Raw genomic sequence first — 25,699 nt, 5'->3', positions numbered from 1 at the left:
ACCAGGCTACAAAGTTATCCCAGTAGCAGACGTATACAGATTTGGTTGAAGGACGCCTGGCTGCCAAAATGATATCCATGACTTCGAGAGGAAGGTCAAATGCACTAGACTGTCACCGCTCAATCCCCACGCATGGAGGTGTCGGTTGCGCAGGTTCTGCTGCAAGAACCTGCTCTGCAGCTGTGGTAGGAGATCCTCCCAAAGGGGCAGCCTGATTGGAGGATAGATGCTCATGTCCAGGACTTCGGGACAGCATACTGTCTGTGCCCAATGCTGAGCTACTGGGATGACTTGGGCCCGGAACTCGGGGCAGGAGAGATATTGGTGAGAAGGCATACAGGAGTCCTGAGTTCCGCTCTATGTTTAATACATTTCAAAGCAAGAGACGATTTGGACACTCCAACATGCAGAAGTGCTGACATTTGGCATTCTCAGCAGTGGTGAAAAGATCGAGCTAGGCTTCTCTCCATTCATGGAAAAGACACTGAACCAACTCTGTGTGTAGCTATCATTTGTGATCCGCAAGGCGTCAACGGTTTGGTCCATCCGGTCTGGCATTCAGGGAACAAGCTAAGAGGCCCGTCACCAGAAAAACACCCTTGGTGGTTCCACTACGTCCATAGACGCAAAGCCTTTTGGCACAGGGTCCACGATCCCACCCTGCTTGTTGCAGTACCACATGGCGGTGGTGTTGTTCTGAGCACCAGCTTCCATTTAATGGAGGGCAGAAAAGCTTTCAATGCCAAGTCGATGGCTCTCCGCTCCAGAAGGCTGATGTTGAGCCGGGCTGATCTCCACCTCTGCCAGATGCCTCCACAACCCAGAAGTGGTGCACAAGTCACCACTGTGAGCTCTGAGTGGGGTTGGGTCTGCCGCTGACCAAATCACAGTCCCGCTACAACCATTGCAGATCTTTGACAGTCTCCGCCAAAATCTGTAACATACCATAACAATCTCCCAGGTGCTGTGCCCAAAGGGACTTCAGATCCCAGCGCACAGTCTGTATATGCCACTTGGCAGGCTTGACCCACAGAATGGAGAAGGCCATCAGTCCCAGCAGCATCAGAGTCATCCTCAATGAGATCAAGGACAGAGGTTGAAACATCGGGATCATAGGGGAGAGGATGTAGCCTTACGGCTAGAGCGGTCGACCTCGAAGCTGGGGAACTGGGTTCGAGTCTTGGCAACGACGCTCCACATCCTGTGATTCTGGGCAAATCACTTAATCTCCCTGTGCCTAACAAAAATTAATGTGTCCTTCTGTAACAAAACTGGTGCTATGTAAATCACTCTGATACCCGATGTCACTGGTCTAGTTTGCGCTATATAAAACTCTAAAAAAATTAGTCTGAATGTCCTGGACTCTCCGCTCTGTGGAATAGGCATGAAAAGGGACCGTGATCAGAATGGCTCCAATTAACAAACTCATTTTTGACAGAGTCAGATGTGACTTCGACACATTGATTGTGAACCCTAACTATGCCAGAAGGTTCACCATATTCTGAAGGTGGGTTATGACTGCCAGGGGCAAACACGCCTTCAGCATCCAGTCATCAAGATAGAGGTAGACTGGAAACCTTGATCTCTGAAGATGTGTTGCAACCACTGCTGTCACTTTTGTTACTCCGGAAAGGTGCCAAATAAAGTTAAAGGGGAGAAAAGAGAACTGAAAATGTTTGTGGCCTATCATGAACAGCAGGCAACACCTGTGGGCTTGCAGGGAGGAGGTGTGAAAATAAATCCTGCAGGTCCAACGTTTCCATTCAGTCTGCAGGTTTGAGGGCAGACAAGCATTGGGCTAGGGTGAGCATCTTTAACTTGCCTTTCTTCAATAAGGGATTGAGAGGGTAAAGGTCTAAAATGGGACGGAGAAGCCTGTCCTTTTTCAGCACCAGAAAGTAGCGGGAATAACAACCACAATGGACGTCTGGTGCTGGGACACACTCTATGGATCCTTTGGCCAAAAAAGCCTGGACTTCCTGTCACGAGTGAGACCGAGGGTCCTCAGTCAGCCATTGTGAAGATGGTGTAGGTGCATTGGGGGTTCAAGAAATGGTAAGGAGTAACCCAGTGGAATAATTTGTAGGATCCTACATGTCCGAAGTGATCGCTTGCCACCCTAGCAGAAAATGTTGGATCCTGCCTCCAACAGAGTGAGTGTGTGCACACTAAAGAGGCTTGTAGATGGTTGCAGCTGGGGCTGTAAAAGATCAGGCTGCTTGCTGTCCCTGTTCCTCTCCCCCACGAGTACCACGACCATGGCTACTAAAGAGCTGGGAAAACTGTTGCATCTTTTGGGGGTATTAGAAGCCCCTACAAAAGCCAAAAAAGGGAGTGAAACGGCTGGTGCAGCTGGCGTGGAGGGGCAGAAAGGCCCAAGAAGCACACTGTGGCCTGGGCATCTGTGAAGCGCTCCAGAGCCGAACACACTTTATCACCAATTGATTGGTAAACACCGAATAGCATGTCAAAAAGAGTGGCCTGAACACCCATTCTCACGCCCGCGAATAGCAGGTGGATTGCATTCATGCTTGTTTGGAGATGACCAAATTGGTACCAATAGCCCTGTCAAGGGCGTCAGTAGTATGAAGTCAGCAGCAGATGGTAAACTTGGCCGCATCATGACCATCCTGCATGCTCTGGTTTCCTCTGGAATCATGGGCAACACTTGGGCCACAAAGCCCCACAATGTTTGGGAATACCAGCATAAAAGGCAACTGGCATTCACTGTAGGCCAAGGATCTGACTAGCGTGGCTACTTTTACCCAGAAGCCTCTGCAAACATCAAGCTTTGGTAAGAAACATGCATTTTCCTCACATTTCTGTAACGGTAAGACCTGGAATCTGCGGGGAGACACAGGTTTTCTACCAGCCTGAGTTCCCATATGTCTACAGTAAGAATTGTACACTACTAGTGTGGTGGGCCAAGAGACCACAACACGGCGCTAAAGTGCTATTGAGTGATAAGGAATAGGGGGCATACTGTGGAGCCACCCATGCAAACCTATGAACCACAGACATGTTTTTAAAACTAAACAAACAAGGGAGTACAATATGGTGAACGTGGATCCCAGGACTTCTTTCCCGCAATGCACTGCAAGCCTCAAACTTTGTATATCTGTAGGTATGTATGTGGTGTTTATATAGCGCAAACCTAGCCAAAAAGCAGCTAATATCTGTGCAGGGAATAAGGCAAAGATACAGTAAACGTGTGATTGGAGGGGCAGCTTTTTTTTAGGAGCAATAGAGGACAATTACCATTTTGCTGCAGAGAGTACAAGTGCATCTTTATCCCATTGATGCCACTAAGTGTACGAGACAGCATGTATATGCATCTGAGTACCATGCATGTCCTAAGCAGCTAGGCACTACTATAGGAAAATGCTAAATGTTAAATATATTTATAGAGCGCTCGATTACCCGAAGGTGTACTGGCACTAACTCTGTTATGGAACATATTGAGGACAGTACTAGTTCTTAAAAAGCCAGGTTTTCAGCTCTTTCCTGAAAGCAAGCAGATTAGGAGAAGATCTGATGTAGAAGGGCAAGTGAGGTCATGACATTTTTTCCATGCCAGTATAAATTTGGTAACAACGAGGGTTTTGGCCCCATGGAAAGCAAAGTTCTGTTGGGTTCATACCATCTAAAGTTAATCCTCAGGTGGTTAGGACCTATGTTATAGTGTGCCTTAAAGGCAATGCAAAGGGCCTTAAACTTAATGCACTGATTTACCGGTAGCCAATGAAGTTTCTAAATGGCTTCAGCATTTTGTATAGTTTGCAACTTGTTCAGGTGTTGTTGTGGCATGTTGCGATAGAGTCCATTACAATAGTCCAATTTGGACAGGACTAAAGCAGTGACAATGGTTTTTTTGTGAGTCAGGGGAAAATTACTCTGGCCACCAGAAAAGCGAGTAGAAGGACACTCAATTTCCAAACAGAAAGACTTCTGATCTACTGGAGTCCAATTTTAGGCAGTTGTTGCTCATTCAGGAGTAAACTGCCTGCATACAGTCATGGAATCAGTTTTCTGTGTCAGTATCAGCATCTCGGTTGGCTAAAGACCCCACAATTTGTGTGTCGTAGGTGTAAGAGGTAAGTGAGAAGCCGAAAGATCTTATTAGCGAAGCAAAAAATGACACTTTAAACAGAATGGGGGCTGAGCGAGTATCCCTGTGGAACCCACATGGTAAGGAGAAAGGTTCTGATAGGAACAGATCAAATGCTACTGACTGTTCACGGTCTGAAAGAAAGGAGCGTAGCAGAGTCAGGACTGACCCACCTACTCCGATCTTTGCCAAACATGATGGACCGTATCAAATGCGGCTGAGAGGTCAAGCAACACTAAAGCTGCTTTGCTGCTGGTATATAATATCTTCAGATGACATGAGAGCAGAATCAGTGCTACCCACTGCGTGGTGTCTAACAGCTGATGTTCCTGAATAAAGTCAGACAGCTGTGTGTTCTTGGCCTTTTCAACTAGCTTGGCTTGAGGAGGAAGACAAGAGATGGGGAGGAAGACAAGAGATGGGGCGGAAGTTGTTGGGATCAGTTGGATTAAGGCATGATTTTTATTAACGGCAGTAAGGAAGCCACCTTCCAACTTTGGGGAAATGGCCAGATTTAAACATTGCATTAAATAAAGTAGTAAGATTGGTGGTCATGATCTCTGGAGCCATTTTGACCACACTACAATAGAAAGGCACGTTTAGTGAAGATTTACAAAACAGCAAAGATGTACATAAGAGCACTTTGTCTAATGGCACAGTGACAACTGCATGGCACCATGTTTTCGAAGTTAAAGTTTTTGTCGTTTTATGTCTTTTATATTTCTTCATCTCATTATCATCAAGTCTTGGGTGGTCCGGCATTCGGATTAGAAGTTGTCTGTCGCACTGTTTCATAGTGGAAAGTGATGTAATCTGACTTGTGTCCGAGGCTGTGTACAGTCTATGGCACATGCACATCAGTGGACATCATTGCTTAAGCGCAGAATGTTGTGAGTATTTCATTTTAGTGGAATGTTGGTATTGTCAATCTGTGAACTGCTATAAGTTAAACCGGGAAGACACTGCTATAGTGGAAGCAGAAGGGTAAATTACATGCACCCTATGTGGCGTTGAGTGTGCTCGGTTGAATCTTAAGTACTCAATTTTTAACTGAAAAATAGTATCACTTTGTTTTCATCGTCCAAAAATGCCAAAACTTACTGTAACAATTCATCAGACACTAAACAAATATAATCTCAGATGCTAAACCTATTACCCAAATCCTTTAGTCACCGAACCTACAGTAAGAAGTTAAATGGATATCAGTAGAAACGTGGGTACTGTAAACTGTGTTAAATGCTAAGGAGGGTGCTTACTCTGCACTGCACTGTTTCCAGACAGAAAAAATCTTATGGGACAGAGTATTAAAATATATCTATTAGGAGCAATGTACACTCTATACTAACCTAGTCCAAAGAGAGACTATTCGCTTAAAATAACCATTGTCTGAAGGTGCTAAAGATCACACTACCTGTAGCCATCATACTGTGCTGAAAACTTAACAGACAGCCCTTCACTGGCTTCCGGTAAGGGAACAAATTCTTTTTAAAGCCTTGTGTGCCAGCCACCGCATTCTTCAGAGGAAAGGGCACAGCTATCTGTATGACCTAGTCACCCCCTAAATTCCAATCCGTCAATTGAGATCAAGTGGGACAGGGCAGGTTAGCATTCCGACCATCAGAAGAGTAAGCATGGTTGGCCGCTCCTTCCGTTTTCTAGCAGCCAAACACTGGTATAAACTTCCCCTGGGGCTCCGATTGGAGTCTTCGGAGACAATTTTTCGGAAAAAACGAAAGACCTGGCTCTTTCCATCTTTAAGCCCTCACATCTAGTTTCTCCCTCTCTTTCTCCTCACTGCCCGAACATGGTCTAATCTGCAGCAGCGCGGGGACACACTAGCTAGTGTAACCATGCGCTTTACAAACTTGTTTATTATTATTATATTATTATTATCTTCTGAAGCAAAGTAAACACATGTTATGCAGAAACTTACTGACACGATTCGGTCGAACAACTCAAGACTGCTTACAATACTTAGCAAGTAGTAAGTAGAATTTTTTCCCAGTTGGAAACTTTTTATGTAGTACCAAAAAACTTATGTTGAACATACTGAAGTTATCAACTATCACCTTCACAGAGTTACTCTCCAATGCAAATATTTATAACGTGTTCTTTTCCTCTACACACCTATGATGCATTAGGAACACATGTGTCTTGTAAACACTCCATTAGCTGGACAACGGATGTACAAAAGTAGGTAGAAGAGTAACTTGGTAGTTACCTGCCACTGTGTTAACTATAAAACAAACTAACACACTCATTGGATGATGTCATCAGTAATGTCATCAATTATGTCATTTGAGATGTCATCAGTGCAGTTATAAATGAGGTCACAGAACATGTCATGAGTGATGTAATATGGGAGGTCATAGCAAACACAAGGAGATGATGGACGGAGCGCTGAAACTTTTCAGACACACTCATCCGCAGTCACAGATATGGGTTGAATCCATCATCGTTCTTTTGCTCACTATGCCACCCCAGTTCAGATACAGCTATATGCAAATCAGTCTGACCCTGTGCCTCAACGGAACAGTCCAGCCCGAACTGCCAAGCCATGTCTTCCCTGGACCGTACACAAGCATCCTTGGACCGGTTTCTGGCTAACAGCCGTCATCAGCCAGGCTAGCTTGCATACAGTGGCAAAGTGAGCAAGGGACCCACGTCTGGGCATACTCTGCCAACTTTGGGCGAACAGAGAAATCTGATGAACGGAGCGCTGAAACTTTTCAGACACTCGACCTCAGTCACAGATCTGGGTTGAATCATCATCGTTCTTTAGCTCACTTTGCCACCCCAGTTCAGACACAGCTAAATGCAAATCATTCTTGACCCTGTGCCTCATGGGAACAGTCCAGCCCAAACTGCCAAGCCATGTCTTCCCTGGACCATAAAAAATCATCCTGGGACCGGTTTCTGCCTATGTGAGGTCATAAGCAGTTCATGGCGGGGACACAAGTTACAGTTAGCTCTGCTTATTATAACTGGTGAAGTTCTGTGTTTTTTGAGTTAAAAACATTAATGTTGTCACTGACTATAACATATTCACATTACTATAACATCACTTTAATCTTTGTTTTTTCAGTGAATTTCTAACTTGTTTTAAAAAGAAAAAAAATCTATTTATCACACCTAACTATAACGTTACTTTAACCTTAGTTTTTTATCAGTGAATTTCGACTTTTTTTTGTACGTAAAGTAATATTTTATTACCATACGTGAAGAGAACCTTCCGGGTGTTGGCCTCAGGGCCTGGCCTGTGGTAAGCCCCCAACACACAGTTAACCCCCCTTTTTTTTCAAACATATTTTATTCATTTTAATGTTGTGCATACATACAACAGATCGTCCACATTTTGACATCAATAGTATTCTTTCACACAAGTAGCACATTACTCATGTTTTTGCAGTTCGTACATTTATATCCTCCCCAAAAAAATCATGGCTTCTAACAATATCATAATATAGGTACTACAAATGATGTTATTTACGAGCCACATGCTCAACTCCATCCCCTTTCACCCCCAAGTGAAATAAATAAAAGCTTGCTTATGTGGTCAGGATTACTTGATGTGTGTGCCATATGTTTGTAGGATGGGGGGGAGGGAGAGAAGGAATAAAAGGAAGGATAACTGGCCGGTAGGTCAAAAGTAACAAATCTGTTGTGAACCATTCTATGTATTGTGGTCAGGTGTGTCAGGGTGGGCCGTACTGTAAACTCCCTCTAATCAGTTGTAAGACATGCTTTAAATTGTTCCAATAGGTGGTCCCATTCCTCCAGATGTAGGGCCTCTCTTTCTGCTGTGGCCCAACGAATGACTTCATCCCCCCATGCTCCTTTCCTTGGCGCTGCATGGGATTTCCAGCACTGTGTGATCAATCTGTTGGCCAATATTAGAGAAAGATCTGCAAAGCCGTGCAATATCAAAGATTTTTTGGGGGAGTGGGGATAAGCCCATGAGGCATGCTCTGATAGTGGACCAATAAGAATGTTCGGATAATTGTGATAGTCCTGCAGTAACTTCACTCCTATACCCTTGTAAGGGGGGACATGCCCAAAACATATAGATGAAACGGTATCGGGCAAATGACAACGAGGACAGTCTGAGGAAGCAGAAGGGTAAATTGCATGCACCCTATGTGGCGTTAAGTATACCCTATGCAATATTAGAACATTGGAATGTAGAGCACTCCATTGAAGACAATGGAGTGCTCCATGCTTCTATGGCCGGTAAAGGCCCGCAAAGCAACATTCCAATGTTGTTTTCACAAAGGCTTCTTGGAGCCCGAGGGTATTTAAAATCCCTTGCACTCCCAGAGTCCTTTGTTTAATTTGTTAGAACAGTCTGCCCTCTAGTGGCAGGATGCTCGAATAGCCTTATAGCCCTTCGTAGCTGGACTATTCCAGCTCCTTTGTTAAAGTCACTCGCCTTTGGCTCAGGCCTTTTATGCTGGAACGGCTTTTAATTGCCGGTATAGCCCACTACAGCGGGCTCTAGGGCTAATTTAAGACCTGTATGAATTTTAAATCCGACATTACGAGAGACTTGCTTGGGATATTTAAGAACCACTGCCCATTCTTTGTCCGTAAGAGCCCTAGCAATGTCTGTCTTTCACTTCTGCCTAAGAGAGACCAGCAGGACATCTAAAGGTTCCCTCAATCCCCAGTGCAACTGTCTGACCAAGTGGCTTCCGTGACCCATTATGTGTAGTGCTTGTAATTGTTAAAAGGTGGGGGGGTTCTCGTTGCTCCACTAGCCAATGTCGGAGTATAAATGTGTTATTGTGACAAACACAATGTGGTAGGTACTGCATGAGTTCACGCATACTCTGCGTTGGGCATTAGGATTCAGTCTGTGAACAGGGAGCCCACCGCCACAACTCCAGCTTCCTCCCACGGCTCCAACCTACTGGCCGATGGAACCCCCGCGGGGAATATTTGGGGTGTATGGGGTGGATACATTGGCATACTTCAGTGCTAGTTTCCAGTAGTGGAGCGTCATCTGGAGAAGCAAGGGGACATCTTCATTTTCTTGGATTCAGGACAAAGTAGGGTCCGACATTTATAAAGCGCAAACGGCTACCTCAAACAGCCCCGCGCTATAACACTAGGAGTCACACAAAGATAACAAGAAAGCAGGCCACAAGAGAACTATTAAATGCCGCCTCCTTACTCTTCTTCACTTTAAAAGCGATTTTCCCTCCTGGTAGTGCTCAATGTGTCTCCCATTTAAAAAAAAAATTTTTAGCGTGGAGGTGCCTGGGCTGAGGTCAGTGTTTGTTCTGCAGAGGGAGAGGCAACCTAATGTCTCCCACTATCCTGATGATTCTGGCTCCTTCCTCATGTCTCCTGAGTCGCTTCAGGGACTTTCCTGGTCAATTAGGCTCATTGCTACAATCCACAACTTCCTGGATTTGGATTTACACTGCCTCATGAATCTGCTGCTCTGCTTTCAGGCTAAATCCACAGCTACGAGGCCACACTGGCTTTCTCAAGTGGGCAGTCCATGATCTGCACTGTCTGCAGAGGCTGGTTGTTGGGTTTTCAGCCTGTCCCGTCCACCTCACCGGTGCATATTCCATGCTCAGACAGTCTGATACTGTTACAGATAACTGGGGGACTTTGTTGTTGGGTTTAGTTGATGCGCAGCAATGCAGCCATTTAGATTCGGCCCCCCTCTCTCTACCAAAGGATTTTTGTTGTTTTGATGTAATTTTGCTCATTAAATTTCTCTACTTTTTTTAATTGGTTGGAGATTTTTACTGCAGCGTCTTTACAAGAGTTTTCTTAAGGCTAGGAAGGATGCCTTGAATGAGAGGGAATGGTAGACCCTATAATGTGCAGTAATCTCAAACTATCGTAAAATATTCTGTGATACGGTGAAAACCATTAGACCAAGGGGAGCCCTGGTTAACTCCTTCTTATAGTGAAATGTACCGGGCCCAGAATGGGTCGAATATTTCAGTGCCATTTATTACACAGAACTGAAGGAGAGTCTGGGGGAAAGACTTCGGGGCAAATTAGATAACTCACCCATATTGCTCAACCTGAGGTAGAAGAAGCCATCAGGCAAAGTCCAGGTGGTAAAACCCCAGAATAGGACTGGGTCTCGATGGGAATTATCAAATGTAATATACATTTGTGGGGTCCTCTAATCACCAATGTAATTAATCTCTCATGGAGTAAAACAATCCCTCGCTCATGGGCACTTTCCACCATAGTCCCTATCTTTAAGAAAGGAGATCGCAGGATAGTGAAACGTTATCGCCCCATCTCCCTTATTGGCAGTTCTGTTAAAGTAATTGGAAGGATAATTTTTAACCGTTAAAAATCTTGGGAACTTAAACAATATCCTGTTCCCACACCAATTTGGTTTTCGTTGAGGCATGGGTACAGTGGCAAAGTGCCTGAAGTTGCACTTGATAGTTGGTAGGTACACTGTTGGCATGTGCTTGCCAATTAATCTGCCCTTTAGGGAGCTATAGACAGCATTTGATTGTTTAAACAGAACTAAACTATGGCTGAGGCTCCTAAATCTGGGGGTTGAAGGGGCACTGGTGAATTTTCTACACAGCAGCAACGGTCTCTTTTGGCCCGGCAGGTGAACTGTCGGACATCTTTCCAATCGCTAGAGGGGTGTGTCAAGGTTGTTTCACGGCCCTTGTGTTGTTTATTATTTCTTCCAATAACTTGAGCTTCTTCTTGATTAATGCAGTTAGGGATACTCCAAGGATACTATTAGGAATACCGCAAGGATACCATTAGGGGTACCCCAAGGGATAACCTGTCTGTAACGGCGCTACTATATGCAGACGACGCAGTACTCTTATCAAGGACCCCAAAGACCCTTTGAATATTAGTGGAATCTTTTGTGACCTTCATGGGCAACCTGGATCTGCTTACTAATTCTGGGAATTCACGTGTTATGGTGTGTGGTCCAGGCAGGGAAAACATCTCTAAGGTACTGGTTGGTGTTCAATCTTTGGGTAGTGTGCTGATGATTTTAGTTATTTGGGGATTGCTTTTGATTCTATAGGCTCATGGCACTTGCAGATTAAAAGCTCTCATTTGAAGCTTAGCAGGGGTATTGTTCCATTTACCTCAGTCCACAGGTAGGGGGATAATTTCTCCCCACCTGAATATTTATAAGTCCTGGTGTGGTACTGCCGCTCCGTGTGGTGCTGGGGTATGCGGTTATCAAAATGTTAACGCCCTGCAAGTAGAAAACAATCCTGTATGCAGGCGGCTTGTTTGTGTGCCCCCATTAGCTCTCCTTTCATCATCCACTCTAGGTTAAACCTGAAGTACATAACGGGTAAAGCCAGATTGGGCCCTCTTATGCTTTGGATTAGCATCTATGTTAACCTGGAAGCCAGTTTAAGAATGGATATAATATTAGATTGCCTTAAATTGGTGGGGTTAGGTTTTTAAAACCCTGAAAGAAATGAGCCTGTTCGATATGTTCAACGCATCCGCTACCTTAATTAAGATGGACAAGCAGAAAGCCAAGTTCAGCTCCTTGAGCACTGTCAAACCCAAAGACTGGGCATTGAACTCACTAAAAGTTCCATTAGAGACTACTACACCTACCTGGCTTCAGGTGGTCCAGCAGCTTTATATTCAGACTTAGAACCTACACACTGGGAGAGATCTTCACTTTTTCGTTCCAGAGCGGGCACGGTGTGGGGTCCCTTGATTTTTTGAAGCCTTATAGTACCCAGGAAAGCTCTGTGGTATTTTACCCTTGTGATGGGTTGTTGGAGCAAACATTAACGAATTTTATCTTTTTTGTAAATTTGATAGACCATTCTTCCTATCCTTTTAAAGCCTATTTTAAAATATTTTGTGTTCCGAAAGTGTAGGGTAGCATTACTCCATCTCCAGTGGTTAGATAGCATCTAAGTATGCTTCAGAGTCTGCTCCTTCCTCAAAGCAGCAGCGAGGGGCAGGAAATCGATGGAGGGCGAAGTTTAAGAAAGCTATGCTTCCGCCCCTAGCTTATGTTTAACAGTACACAAGGAAGACCGATTTGACAAGCCTATATTTTTTCTGGCACATGCTCTCTAAGTAGCATGGGATGCTTATGGTACCAAAGGGAATGCAATGATTGCCGGGCTGTAATGGGATAGCTCCTTTTTGCTGTTTTACAGGTACTGTATAGTGCTGTATTGGGAAGACTGCTTTTCTTATGCTGCTATGTTGGATGTACTTTGTTGTGACTAAGACTTATATATTTTATGCCGATGTCTGTGCCAACTAAAGTATGCGATTGATTGATATCCTCCTTTAACTTACACTTCAGAAGGACCACGCTCCATATTTGCATTCAATTAGGAAAGCTATTTATTGTTTTATAAATTATTTATTATATAAACTGTACTTTTATGATTTTATTTGAAATCGAATAAAGTTACCAAGATTGGCTGAGTTGGAGGACTGCCTTTACTAACCACACCTGTCCAACACAGTTTCATTCTCTGGTTTATGACTTCCACAGACTAGTCAGAATGTGAACCTGTGGTATTTGCCTGTGTTACTATGTACTAGCAAGCTGCTTTCTAGTGGAACATTCATTCACTGTAAATCTAGAATGTAGAGTACTTGGTAGTGGTTGCCAAGTGCTCAGTAGCAGTTGCCGTTGGGTGTCCTGTGGATCGGACCTTGCTGTACCTGAAACCTAAATAAAGAAGTGGTCCTTAATCAACCTGTATCCTGTACTCCTTCACACAACCCAAACCACACTTCAACATTTTCAATTTAACCAACAATCGCAATTACTACATCTGAATTTTCTGACCCTGGGCAAAAGGTTATAATTTCTGGTTTTTTCCCCTATCCATTTGCTTTATGGTCCAGCCTATGCCTCATTATATCTCAGGCACCAACCCCGCATACTGTACACATCTAACATGACACTTCCGTCCACCTACCACCATTACCTTAAAAGAACTTCAACTATGGCTTTAACACCCACACACAACCATGTCACTTGTATCCCTTGCAATCTCTATCCATCACATTTTCCAACTTGGAGGGGGTGGCCTTCTGAAAGTGACTGCGCTTTAGATGGCCAACAGTTGAGCCCTGAATAATGTCCTCTTTCCCTGAACATCCCACAACCCTACCTGGGTGCACGGCGTAGCAGGTGATATCCGTTCCCTGGAGCCTGGTAGCCAGCTCCCTCACATAGAGGATGTTGGCCAGCTTGCTGTCACTGTATGCCTGGAAGTTTTGTTTCCAGCCTTTTGCGGGGACTCTCACTGCCCCAAAGTCAATTTTACCATTGCGGTAGACGTCGGAGGCAAGGACCACGATGCGACTGGGGCTGCTGCGTTTTAAGTGCCCCATCAACAAGTGGGTGAGCAGGAAGTGGCCCAGGTGATTCACGCCGAACATCATGTTGAAGCCATCCTCCGTGACACCATCTGCAATGATGCCTGGAACGAGAAAGTGCGTGGTTAATGCACGTGTGGTGTGCAGCTGTTTCCCTGCATGTACCACCTTGGTGAGGTGGCCAGTAGTAGGAGTGTGTTTTTCATTGCAGCACGGATACCTGTGCAGGAACCATCTGCACATGCGCAGTGCCTTTACTGCTGGATGTACAGCAGGAGGACTATTTCTACTAGTCACCCTCATTTCACAGCTGTAAAGGCCCTAAATACACGCCTGTCACAGATTTGCTGGCATGGCTCGGGGGCACGAGTTTGCGACTCACCTGCGTTGTTAATGAGGATGTCCAGTCGTGGCTCCGATTTGAGAAATGTTTCTGCAAAGGAACGGACCGAGGCCAGACTTCCCAAATCCAGCTTCATGAAGATGACCTGCTGGTTTCCAGATTCCTGTGGAGAGAGAAGGATCTACTGAAGCTCTCCTTCCAGTGGTACACATACTTTTCCAAGCATCTTGAGGTGGTCACCTGCTGATTTAAATCTGCATGGCTGCATGCGACCCTCGCCCTCCCTCCGCCCGCAGCTGTGGGCTCCCTTCGCAGAGGCGACACTATGCAGCAATGAATTTGTAGCAAAACTCAATGTGTTTTGGGAAAATGTCTGGAACCATTGAAAATAAACACATTTAGATGACGGTATTCTATGTCAAAGTGCAGAGAAGTGCTTTGCAAAATAAAATTTCGTCCTGGCTTTCAGACTCTTTTCTTAGAGGCAATCGCACATTAAACAGCCCAGTGGGTGAGAGTGCAGAGACAACCTTTCAGGTGCAAATGTGAGCAGCTCACTGCTAATGGGCTAACATTAACACTGCAAATTGTGTCATTTACCAGAACATGGTGAGCAGCAGTAGTCAGAGCATCTAGAAGACACACAGAAAGGAAAAATGACGTCCTCTCAACACTATTTCCGATCACGTTCGCGCCCTAGAGTTTGATGCTATGTAGGTGGCACGCTTACACCACTGTGAAGAGCTCTGCACATACTGCAGTTACTCCCCACCACGGGCTTGTGAGCAGAGCTTTGGGCCCAGCACTTATTCTTTTACAAATTAAGCACTGGATGGTGTACAGGGCTAATAATGGTTTTTCAATGTTCAGGGATGGGTGGTGTACAAAGGAAGTAAGGGATTTTTTTTCTTAGGGAGTCCTGGATGGGCAGTGTCTAGGGCTAGTATGTTTTTTTGGGTTTTGGTTTAGGGTTGAGAGATGAGTAGTGTATAGGAGTAATACGTTTTTAAGGGTTCAGGGCTGAAAAGAGTAGGGGAAGAAAGGAGTGTTTAGGGTTTATGGATAGGTGATATATATGGGCAGGATGAGTGCTGTATGGGGAGTAATGAGGGCTATTAGGGTTCAGGGATGAGTGATGTATAGGGGTCGTCAGGGTTTTTTAAGGTTTATGGATGAGTAGTGTTTATGGGTAACTAGAAGTGGGATAATGTTTTTTTGGGGATGCATGGTTGTAAAGTTATAGGTGAGGCATTTGCTAATTTATTTTATGGGTTTCAGTTGGTTAGATTTCTAGTGATTATACTGTAGGTGTAGGATGAGGGTGTTTCAGGGTGAATGGTTATTTCTGTTTCACTTTAAACGTATTTTAAAATAAAACACATAGCAGTCAACATTTCGTATCATGATTTAGGTTTATATACATTCAGCAACAATTTTTCAACATCTTTAGATATTTTCACACTAATATTGACGGCCCTTGTTTCACAAAAAGTAAATTAACTTTTTTTATAATATAAATATAAAAAACGTTATTTTATTTTTAGTTCACGAATTTTTTGTTAAGATAAACATTTTATAACGTGTACAAGAAACACAGTAGAATTACAAGTTGAAAAAAAACACATTTAAAAAAATAACTTTTTTAAATATTTAAAAAAAAAAGATTCCTATATGTTTCCATTCAGTACAATGATGGGAAATGTCCTTGTTTTATTTTTAGAGATGCCTTTTTTCATGTTTTTTTCATTTATACTTTTATTTCAGTAGTTGGTGGAACGTTGTGGCTGAGGACTGAGTTTTGCAGTCACTGTGAATGGTAGGACAGTTCTAAATTTACAGTACATTTGTGAAGTGATGTATATTAAATATAAGAAAAGGATATTTGTAGTAATTCTTGATGTTTATTGTAAATATATTATTGGGTTGAGGTTATTTTTCCAGAGTTTTTCTCTTAACAGGTTGCTGGATGCAATGCCTGCTGACATTAACAAAGTTGTGAAAGTGCTTTTTTTTCTTTTAAGAAACGTCTCCATTTTTCTCAGGTTTTCAAAGAAAAATATTTAGATTTTTGATCTGATTTTTTTTATGTGGGATTTTAATGGCATTCACGTTGGAATTCCTTGTGCTAAAGGATGGATGATGGTGCTTTCTTGATAGTATGTGCGGAGCACCAAATTTAAATGAATTCCTACCCACTTTCTTTTCTACTTTAATGAGCGTTTTTTTAAAGGATACATCTTAATCCATATTATTGTGTTTTCAAGGGAGGTTTTCAAATAAAGATATTAGATGTGTTTTAGAATCTTTTTCCAGGTCTCCATGGAGCATTTCTTTAGCACTTTGTGCATTATTTCGAGTTTTTGCCTGTGAATAATTGCTGATTTGATTTCGAAACTTCAAATGGTAAATTAATTATTTTTTGGGTGGATTATGATAAAGACCTGAGCTGGACCCAAGTGTATTTCGTTACTGACAGTTGTTTTTAGTTAGGGTTTACTTTATTTTTTAAGCCAATTTATTCTTTAGGTACAAGTAAATAGAGAATAATGCAAATGCTACTTACCAGTATGCATCTGTTCTTGGCATGTAGGGCTGCTGACATTCATATCTGTGCATAGATCGCCGCCTAGTGTTGGGTCCGGATGATTGCACATTGTTGTCCTGGAAGAGTCTTCGAAGTATCACGAGATAGGTGGCTCCTCCCCTGGACTACAGTGCGCATGGGCATCGCCTCCATCCCCAGATTGTTTTTAGCCATTGGCAGAGATGGAGTGAAGAATGTGAGTGATGACCATGCTATGAGCATATACATATATACCTATGAATGAAATACTGCAGCTGCTACAGGCGCCGGGGAGGAGGGTGGGCGATATGAATGTCAGCAGCCCTACATGCCAAGAACAGATGCATACTGGTAAGTAGCATTTGCAGTTCGAGGCATGTGGGCTGCTGAATTCATATCTGTGCATAGAATACATAGCAGTCCCTCCATTAGCGGCGGCCGCCCGTGCCAGCTGCAGCAGTCTGAAAAAGTGTTTTTAGAACAGCCTGACCAACAGCTGCCTGCTGTTTGGAATGCACGTCTACACAGTAGTGTTTAGTGAAAGTATGTGTGGTAGACCATGTGGCTGCTCTACAGATATCTTCTAAGGGAATGTTACCTAGGAAAGCCATAGAGGCCCCCAACTTCCTGGTGGAGTGGGCCCTCGGTGGGATAGTGAGAGTGCGCTTAGCTTTAGCGTAACAGATCTGAATGCATTTCACTATCCACCTAGCGATCCAAGCTTTGGAGATAGCGTTTCCCTTGTGGTGTGTGGCAAAAGCAACAAAAAGCTGCTTGGTTTTGCGAAAATCTTTTGTCCTGTCTACATAGTACATCAAGGCCCTCTTAACATCAAGGGTGTGGAGCATCCGCTCCGCCAGCGTCTCTGGGTTTTGGAAAAACACCGGCAATTCAATTGTCTGGTTTATGTGGAATTGTGATACCACCTTGGGTAGGAATTTAGGGTTAGTGCGGAGCACCACCCTGTTAGCATGTAGTTGGAAGAAAGGTTCTTGGATGGTGAGCGCCTGCAGCTCGCTAACCCTCCGTAGCGATGTGATGGCTACTAAGAACGCAACCTTCCAAGTCAGAAACTGAAGCTCACAAGAGTGCAGTGGCTCAAAGGGAGGACCCATCAGCCTTGTAAGAACCACATTGAGGCTCCATTCTGGAGCTGGTGGGGTCCTTGGTGGAATGACTCTTTTGAGTCCTTCCAGAAAGGCCTTGATAGCAGGCACCTTAAAGAGTGACAGGTGTTGCCTATTCTGGAGGTATGCTGCCATAGCAGACAGGTGAATGCGGATGGAAGAGTACGCCAGATTGCATTGATACAAGTGGAACAGGTAACAAATGATGTTTTGAATGGAAGCATCTAGCGGGTCAATATCGTGGTTAACACAGTAGATGACAAACCTCTTCCATTTGGCCGCATAACAAGCTCTCGTAGTGGGCTTCCTTGCCTCCCGAATGATGTCCATGCAATCAGGAGGAAGATTGAGGTAGCCAAACTCTAGGACTTCAGGAGCCAGATCGCCAGGTTGAGCTGTTGCGGATCTGGGTGCTGAATGTCGCCATGGCTCTGCGTCAGAAGGCTGGGAGTGAGATGAAGCCTCTGATGCGGTACCACGGACAGTTCTAGAAACGTGGTGTACCATGGTTGGCGAGCCCACGTTGGAGCAACCAGGATGAGAGTCATCGAGTGCTGCCTGAGCTTGCGTGCCACCAGCGGTATCAGAGGTGCTGGGGGAAAAGCGTACGCAAATCTGCCTGACCAGTTCATCCACATCGCATTGCCCTGAGATTGCGGGTGTGGGAATCTGGCGGCGAAGCTTTGGCATTTTGCGTTCTCCTTTGTGGCGAACAGGTCTATCTCTGGACGACCCCACCTTTGGAAGTACGGTTGGAGTACCGATGGATGTATCTCCCACTCGTGCATTTGATGGCTGTGCCTGCTGAGCAGATCCGCCATTTGATTGTCCTTGCCCGGGAGATGCTCTGCCATGAGGAAGCTGTTCCTCTGAATGGCCCACTTCCACATGCTCTGAGCCAGATGAGACAGCTGCGAAGAGTGTGTGCCTCCCTGCTTCTGAATATAGTACATGGCCGTCATGTTGTCCGTCCGGATCAACACGACTTTGTTGCACAGATGTACTTTGAACGCCTTCAAGGCCATGAAGATTGCCATCAGTTCCAACACATTGATGTGCATCTTCCTTTGCTGTAGTGTCCAGAGTCCCTGCACCGTGTACTGGAGTACATGCGCTCCCCATCCCTGGAGAGAGGCGTCCGTCGTCAGGATAATCTGTGGCACAGGCTCCTGGAATGGTCGGCCCTTGCAAAGGTTTTGTGGATTCCACCAATGCAGAGAGTTGTATGCCCGACTGCTCACCAACACTAGGTCTGTCAGTTGCCCATGAGCCTGAGTCCACTGACGTGCCAGGCACTCCTGAAGCGGACGCATATGTAGTCTCGCGTGCGGGACAATGGAGATGCAGGAGGCCATCATGCCTATCAACTGCATGAACACCTTCGCTGGAAGCGAGTGTTGAGGTCTGAACCGCTGGATCAGCGCCTGGATACTGGCGATTCTCACTGAATTTGGCTGCGCAGTGGCTGCCAGAGTGTTTATTGTCGCGCCCAGATACTGTCGCACGTGGGCGGGCTGGAGATGGGACTTTGGATAGTTCAGAGAGAATCCCAGATCGTGCAGGAGATGAATGGTGCGTGACACATGGTCGACGCACTGTCGTTCTGTCTTTGCCTGAATGAGCCAGTCGTCCAGGTAGGGAAAGACGTGGACGTTCTGGCGACGGAGATGCGCCGCCACAGTCGCTAGGCACTTTGTAAATACCCTTGGCGCCGTGGTGACCCCGAACGGCAGAACCCTGAACTGGTAATGCTGGTCTAAAATCGTGAATCTGAGATACTTCCTGTGGGAAGGATGCAGGGGGATATGAAAATAGGCATCTTTCAGATCCAGCGTAGCCAGGAAGTCCCCCTGCTGAAGCAGGGGAAGCACCTGCTGCAACGTGAGCATATGGAAGTGCTCCGAGAGGATGTACCAGTTTAGGGGCCTGAGGTCCAGGATTGGCCTGAGGGATCCGTCCTTTTTGGGAATCAGAAAAAACAGGGAGTAAACCCCTGTTCCCCGCTCTTGCAATGGAACGAGCTCTATCGCCCCTTTTTGCAGCATGACTAGAACTTCTTGCTGCAACAAGGTCAAGTGCTCGCCTGACATAGGACGGCTCCTTGGGGGTATGTCCGGTGGAATGGAAGTAAGCTCTAGACAGTACCCGTACTGGATAAGAGACCTCACCCACCTGTCCGTGGTGATGGACTTCCACGCCGACAGGAACTGCTGGAGTCTCCCCCCGACCAGTGTTGTATGGTCGGGGGGCAGTGACAAGATGTCACTGTTTGTTGGTGGTGGTGGACCTGGAGCTATTGTTTCCACGTCCCCTGCCCTTGACGTTATTGCCTCTGTAACCACCTCTACCCTTGTTGTTGTACGAGGTTTGGGTGTTACTCTTGTAATACTGTGTGGACTGCGATGCCTGTCCCCTTGAGGTGCCTCTGGAAGTTGAGCGGCGAAAGGAACCACTCCGAAACTGCTGACTTTGTAAAGCCCCCATAGACTTGGCAGTTTCCGTATCTTTTTTCATTTTCTCCAGGGTGGCATCCACCTCAGGGCCAAACAGGTGGTCAGGGTTCACTGTTTGATTCAGTATTGTAGATTGGATGTCGGGTTTGAACCCTGAAATTCTAAGCCAGGCATGGCGTCTAAGCAACACACTGGTATTGATTGCCCTGGAGGCTGTTTCTGCCACATCCAGTGCACATTTTATGGATGCATTCGTAATGAGCTTTCCTTCCTGAATCAGCATTTCTCCTGCCTCCTTGTATTGGTCAGGCAAGTGTTGCAGTATTGACTCTAAGGTGTCATAATGGGCCCTATCATAGCGTGCAAGTAGGGCTTGTGTGTTGGATATTCTCCAGATATTGGCTGCCTGTGCAGCAATTCGTTTGCCTGAGGCCTCAAAGATCTTAGACTCTTTGTCTGGGGGAGGAGCGTCACCAGTAGTTTGAGAGTTCGCCCTCTTCCGAGCGTTGGAAACAACCAAGGAGTCCAATGGCAAGTGTCCCTTGATATATGTAGGATCCGTGGGCGCTGCCTTATATTTCCTGTCGATGCGAGGGTTGACCACACGCGCCCGGGTGGGCTCCTTGAAGACCTCCGTTGCATGTTTAAGCACCCCTTTAAGCATCGGCAGCGTTTTGACTGACTTTTCAGCTACAGAGAAAGTGTCAAACAAGAAGTCCACATCCACGGGGTCCGAGTGCAGTTCGACGTCGTGGTTAGCCGCAGCTCTTTCGATCAGAGCATTAAAGGCCGCTGAGTCCTCCGTCGGGGACGTTTTTGCCGCAAAAAGTTGCGCGTCCTGGCCCGACTGCGGGTCCTCTGGGTCGCCTCCGGCGGACCAAGGTTCGTGCTCCTCCTCCGGATCCGAGTACGCCGGATAGTTGTACTCGGCGTCTTCCTCGTCCGCATCGCCTGCGGCGGAACGCGTTGGCGAGTGTCCCAGGGCTTGTGGGGACACAGGTTCCACCAGCGCCGAAGATTCCGGAGAGTCCCTTTTGTTCTTGAGAGGGATCTTGAAATGTTCCAACGCCGGCTCCGTCGTGATCTTCCTCTTGAGGAGAGACAGTTTCCCGGTGTTGGCGTCGATGATTACCTCACGACGTTCCTCTTCAGCAAGCGGTTGGAGCCGAAGCTTCGACACCACCAAGGCAGCTTTCGGTGCCAATACCTCCTTCGAGGGTCCGCTCTGTTTCGGCGCGAAGGCCTTCGGCGCCGACTTGGGAGGAAGGGTGAAACGGATAGGCGTTTGCTCCTTCGCAGGCTTAGGCGTGAGCTTAGGCGTCACAGTGTCCTGAGCGGGAACCACACTGTCCTGTCGAATCCGCTGCAGGGATTCCGCCACCTTCTTCGTCAAGGCCGGAGAGGGCTTGACCGGCTCGAGTGACTTCTCAGCGTCGAGAGCCTGATCACCAGCAGGCACCTTCTTCGGGGCCGACGCCCCATGCCTATGTGCGTCGTCGCCCTGACGCTTCTTAGGAGCCGTCTTCGGGTCCACGACCCCTTCCGGAACCGACGCAGCCGCGTCGGACGATTTCGCCTTCGGCGCCGACCCCGAGGGCTTCGGGTCGGCCATCTTGGCGTGGCGCTTCGAGTCGGTCATTTTGAGTTTCTTGGAAGTTGACGCCTCCAGAACCTTCTGCACCAGCGCCACTTTCACTTTCGGTTTCGCATCCGAGGGTGCGTGACCAGTGGGCTTCACTTTCGTTTTCTTCAACGTAAGTGGCTTCTCAGAAATGTCCGTGACCGGGCCCGGAGGCGGGGACGTAGGACTCATAATTAGATCTTGGGTAAGGCCCGAAGGCGATCCCTCGACCTGGGCCGTATGAAGGGGAGTATCCCCTGAGTCTGGTTGGGGATGCTCTTCCTCCGAGCTATCCTCCACAGTGGCAAAAGCCTGATAGTCGTCCCCTACCTCGTCGGTGACTTCGTCAAAGTTCTCCTCACCCGCGTCGTAGGTCTCCCCCTAAGACGCGGGACTAGAGTCCGAACCTTGCGCGTCGTCTTCTCCCTCGACAGATTCCTGGAATATGTCGTCTGGTGGGGGCGCCGCAGCCGATAACTTAGCCTGGAGCCTATTGGCCCGACGAATCTTCAAAGTCTTCTTGCACCGGAATTTCGAACACGCCATGCAGCTGTCTTCGTGGTGATCCGGTGACAAGCATGTATTGCACACAGGGTGCACGTCGAGGTGTGAATATTTGGAGTTACACACCGGGCACTTCTTAAACGGAGTTCGCTCCATAGCAAAAGTGTAGTGTAGGCCCGTCCGCGCCGAAAGCACGTGGAAGGGCAGCAAGAGATCGGAGCGGAGAGTCAGAAAAGAAACCCGTACGCAACTATACCGACGCCCAGCCTAAAGACCTTTTGGTCTCGAGTAGAAGTTGAACAACGATCGGTTCCGACAGATGGAACCGAAACACATCCGAACCCAATGGCGGAAAAAAACAATCTGGGGATGGAGGCGATGCCCATGCGCACTGTAGTCCAGGGGAGGAGCCACCTATCTCGTGATACTTCGAAGACTCTTCCAGGACAACAATGTGCAATCATCCGGACCCAACACTAGGCGGCGATCTATGCACAGATATGAATTCAGCAGCCCACATGCCTCGAACTCACAGTTCTAAAGCACGTAAGAAATGTTGTGCAGACGGTCTACCCTGCCATCCATGCCCAATTGCTAAAGTCTAAAAAAACAAAAATTGGTTTGTGTTTTTTTAAAGAGACTTTGGATTTCAGGCTACCTGCAAAACATTCTGCTTCTTTCGTTTCTTGGAACCGTTTTTAAAAAAAACTTTGGATGTGGTCTTCCAATTGAGGATGGAAATTAATTGTGGCAACCTTCCATGGTGTTGTTTGTTTTGGTATTACCATCTAAGCACGTTATGTAACCGTTCCACAATTCAATGTTAAAGTACTCTTACCTTCTGTCACTCAACACGCTTAGACCACCAATCCTGATATCTTCAACATAATTTAGCTCAAGTACCAATTCCTCTTCATTGTTAGAAAAATAGAGCTGCTTTGAATTAATGCGGTGAAATGATCGTTAACTACTTCAGTAGGTACAAAGGCCAATGTTGTGAGCTTTCTAACTTCATACGGTAGTTTGCTGTCTGTCATGTAATCTACACATAGTCATGTGCTCTGTATGTTGTGATAAACAGTCTTGGGAACATTTAAGAAAACGTTCCTGTATTTTAGCTTTAGTGTGAATTTTCAGGATGACTTTGAGCATTGCCAATTTGTAATTGATTTTTATTTGCCAGTTACTTTTCTGTGTGCTTTTTTTCAAAATACTCTAAAAAAAGTCAGTCTAGGTTGTACATTGTTTCTAAGGCATTGTGCTATATACTAGGGGTAGCTTATTATTTATTTATTTGACTGTGTATGGTGTATATCTGGCAGATTATGAACAAGATTTGAATTTTCCATCCATCATCCAAGTATGACTACAACAGAGGATGAAGAGTAGAGACATCCGGAGAGGGGGGTTCCATGGGGCTTGTAAGAACGAATGCATAGAATCGCAAGTGGCGACCTCTTGAGTCAGAACCTACAATTATAACCCACATCAGCAGCAGTTGGGGGGAGGGGGGGGGGAGTTACTAGGGATCCGCTGTAGCGAAAGGAGGGGTGCCTGCGGAAGGGAATTGTGGCTACAACTGAAGGGAGAGGATATCCGGGCCACGACACTTTGGGTACACAGGGTTGGGCCATCAATAGTCCCCAGAGAACACCACCACGGGAGGGCACTAGAATAGACCGAATAGCGCGGGCACTGATGCTACTGGTGTCACCCACAATGGGTGGCTGACTATAAATGGCGGTGAATTGGGGGGGGGGAAGTTTGGAGGGTAAAAAATGCAGATACTACATTATGTTGTTGACCAGACATCTCTATGAGATGGCCACCATGACATCTTTGCTGGAATATACGGATACGCCGCCCAACCTCCGGGATGTGGGCTGAATGGCTGTGTGCAATTTTATTGACAAGAATGTGCCTTGAGATGTCAAGAGTGAGAAGGTTGACCTACTTTGCTGCTTTGTTTCTAACTCTGCAATAAAAACAGATTTAAAAAAAAAATCGTGCAAGTATGACTACGTTCTGTTAAACAGAGAAAATTAGTAGACATGTGTGAGAGTCATGGTTATCAAAAAGGAGAAACAGTAATTATTAAACTTTTATGAAGGTGCTTAGGAATGGTATTATCCTTGATTTTTTTAGCTTGGGATGAAGAACTCTATTTATTTGCCTTTTCCGGTTTATAATGCATTTCAAGGCAGTTCGGTATAGCTGATATTCCACCTGCAACATGCTGGGAAATCTTTAAGTCAATGTTTTAAAGAATAGAGTCAAGATAGATCACTGGACGTGCTAACAATAGCTTTTATTTCTTGAACCTTTTCTCTGCCGCATTTTCAAATGCAGAGGCAGAGTGGTTATGCATCGAGGTCCTCTCTTAAGAGTTTCCCTGCGTAACCGCTCTGCCTCTACAGTGGCCAGAGAACAATTCAACACATTTCCAGAGAGCCTACGCTTCTGTAATAAATATAATCTCTGTGTAAAATGTGTTTTTAAGGTTTTGTCTTCCTTAGCCAGTAGGATATATTTTGAAAGAGATAATCAAATCATTATCAAGTACGTGATTTCTAGACAAGAACAACATACCTGTAAGTGAAAAATTCAATCAATTTAAAAAAAAATATTTTGTGAAAAATATACCAACCCTAACCTAATCTATTATTCTTTCGAGTGATAACTGCCAAATGTTTTAATTGTTTCACTTTTTTGTGTGTGGTGTGGGGGGCTTTAAAAAAAGTACGGCACTTTGAATCTTTTGTCTCAAAAAAAGTGAAAAAAATATTATAGAAATATTTAAGACAATGGTATGCTATATTTAGTTGATCAATATCCATATAGTTTTACTTCTGAAACTGGGCTTTCCCCCAAGCCGGATGTAGATGCCACTGTTAGTAATCAGAAGCAGTGACAGGTTGCTGCTTCTCTCTTTAGGAGTGTTGATAAGGCAGAGTAGAATTGCTGACAGTGGCTTATACATATTGTTGTATGTAAAATAGTTTTTTAAAACAAATTACTTGTAGGTTGTTTTAATACTTTTTTTGTAAAATACGGACTAAACTGAATGGGTTTGTTTAACAATTTATAAATTACATTTTTCCTGATGTAAATGATGGTCCCTCCATACCATGTTATCGGTTAGGAAAAAACGTAGTCTTTACTCTTACTTCATTTAATGCTTCCAACATCATTTCAATACAGAAAAAAAGTTATTTTTTTTTAAAATAAAATTTTTGTTGTTGTTATAGTATATTTAGTTATTTGTGCGACGTAAAGAAAACGGGATTTAAAGGTTCCCAATTTAGGGATAAAATACATTGGGTAACACCACTTCACGAAGTAACATTGTGAAGTAAAGACTAACTTGGTAAAAATACTGCGATTTAATGACGGAAAACCATTGGTCTCGCATAAAGCTTTGGTCAGGTGTAATACCTTGCGATGGTGAATGAAGCAAGTGTTGCGTTGTGATCTGATTTGGATACGTGTGTTGTAGAAGGGTGGTTTAGGAAATGCAGGTTTTGGAGTATTTTTTTGTGAGTTTAGAATAGAGTGATAATGTTAGAAGTAGTCATCAGTAATGAGGTGAAGGCGAAGCAAATAAAGATGTGTTTGGATGTAATGAGGGTGGTGTGAATTAGTCTTTC

General features: G+C 45.3%; 1 protein-coding gene across 1 annotated transcript in view; it reads right to left on the bottom strand.

The window, feature by feature from the left end:
* DHRS13 (dehydrogenase/reductase 13) overlaps positions 1–25,699 on the bottom strand; it is a 154,761-nt gene that overhangs the window by 75,359 nt on the left and 53,703 nt on the right. The window contains exons 3-4 of the mRNA XM_086955137.1: positions 13,824–13,947; positions 13,234–13,545 (exon numbers count right to left, since the gene is read on the bottom strand). Coding sequence (XP_086811263.1) covers positions 13,234–13,545; positions 13,824–13,947 — 436 coding nt within the window. The remainder of the gene's footprint in view (positions 1–13,233; positions 13,546–13,823; positions 13,948–25,699) is intronic.

Source organism: Lissotriton vulgaris, chromosome 2_1 (assembly GCF_964263255.1).
Source record: "Lissotriton vulgaris chromosome 2_1, aLisVul1.2, whole genome shotgun sequence".
In the NCBI taxonomy this organism is placed as follows: Eukaryota; Metazoa; Chordata; class Amphibia; order Caudata; family Salamandridae; genus Lissotriton; species Lissotriton vulgaris.
This window is presented reverse-complemented; position numbering and strand designations above follow the sequence as displayed.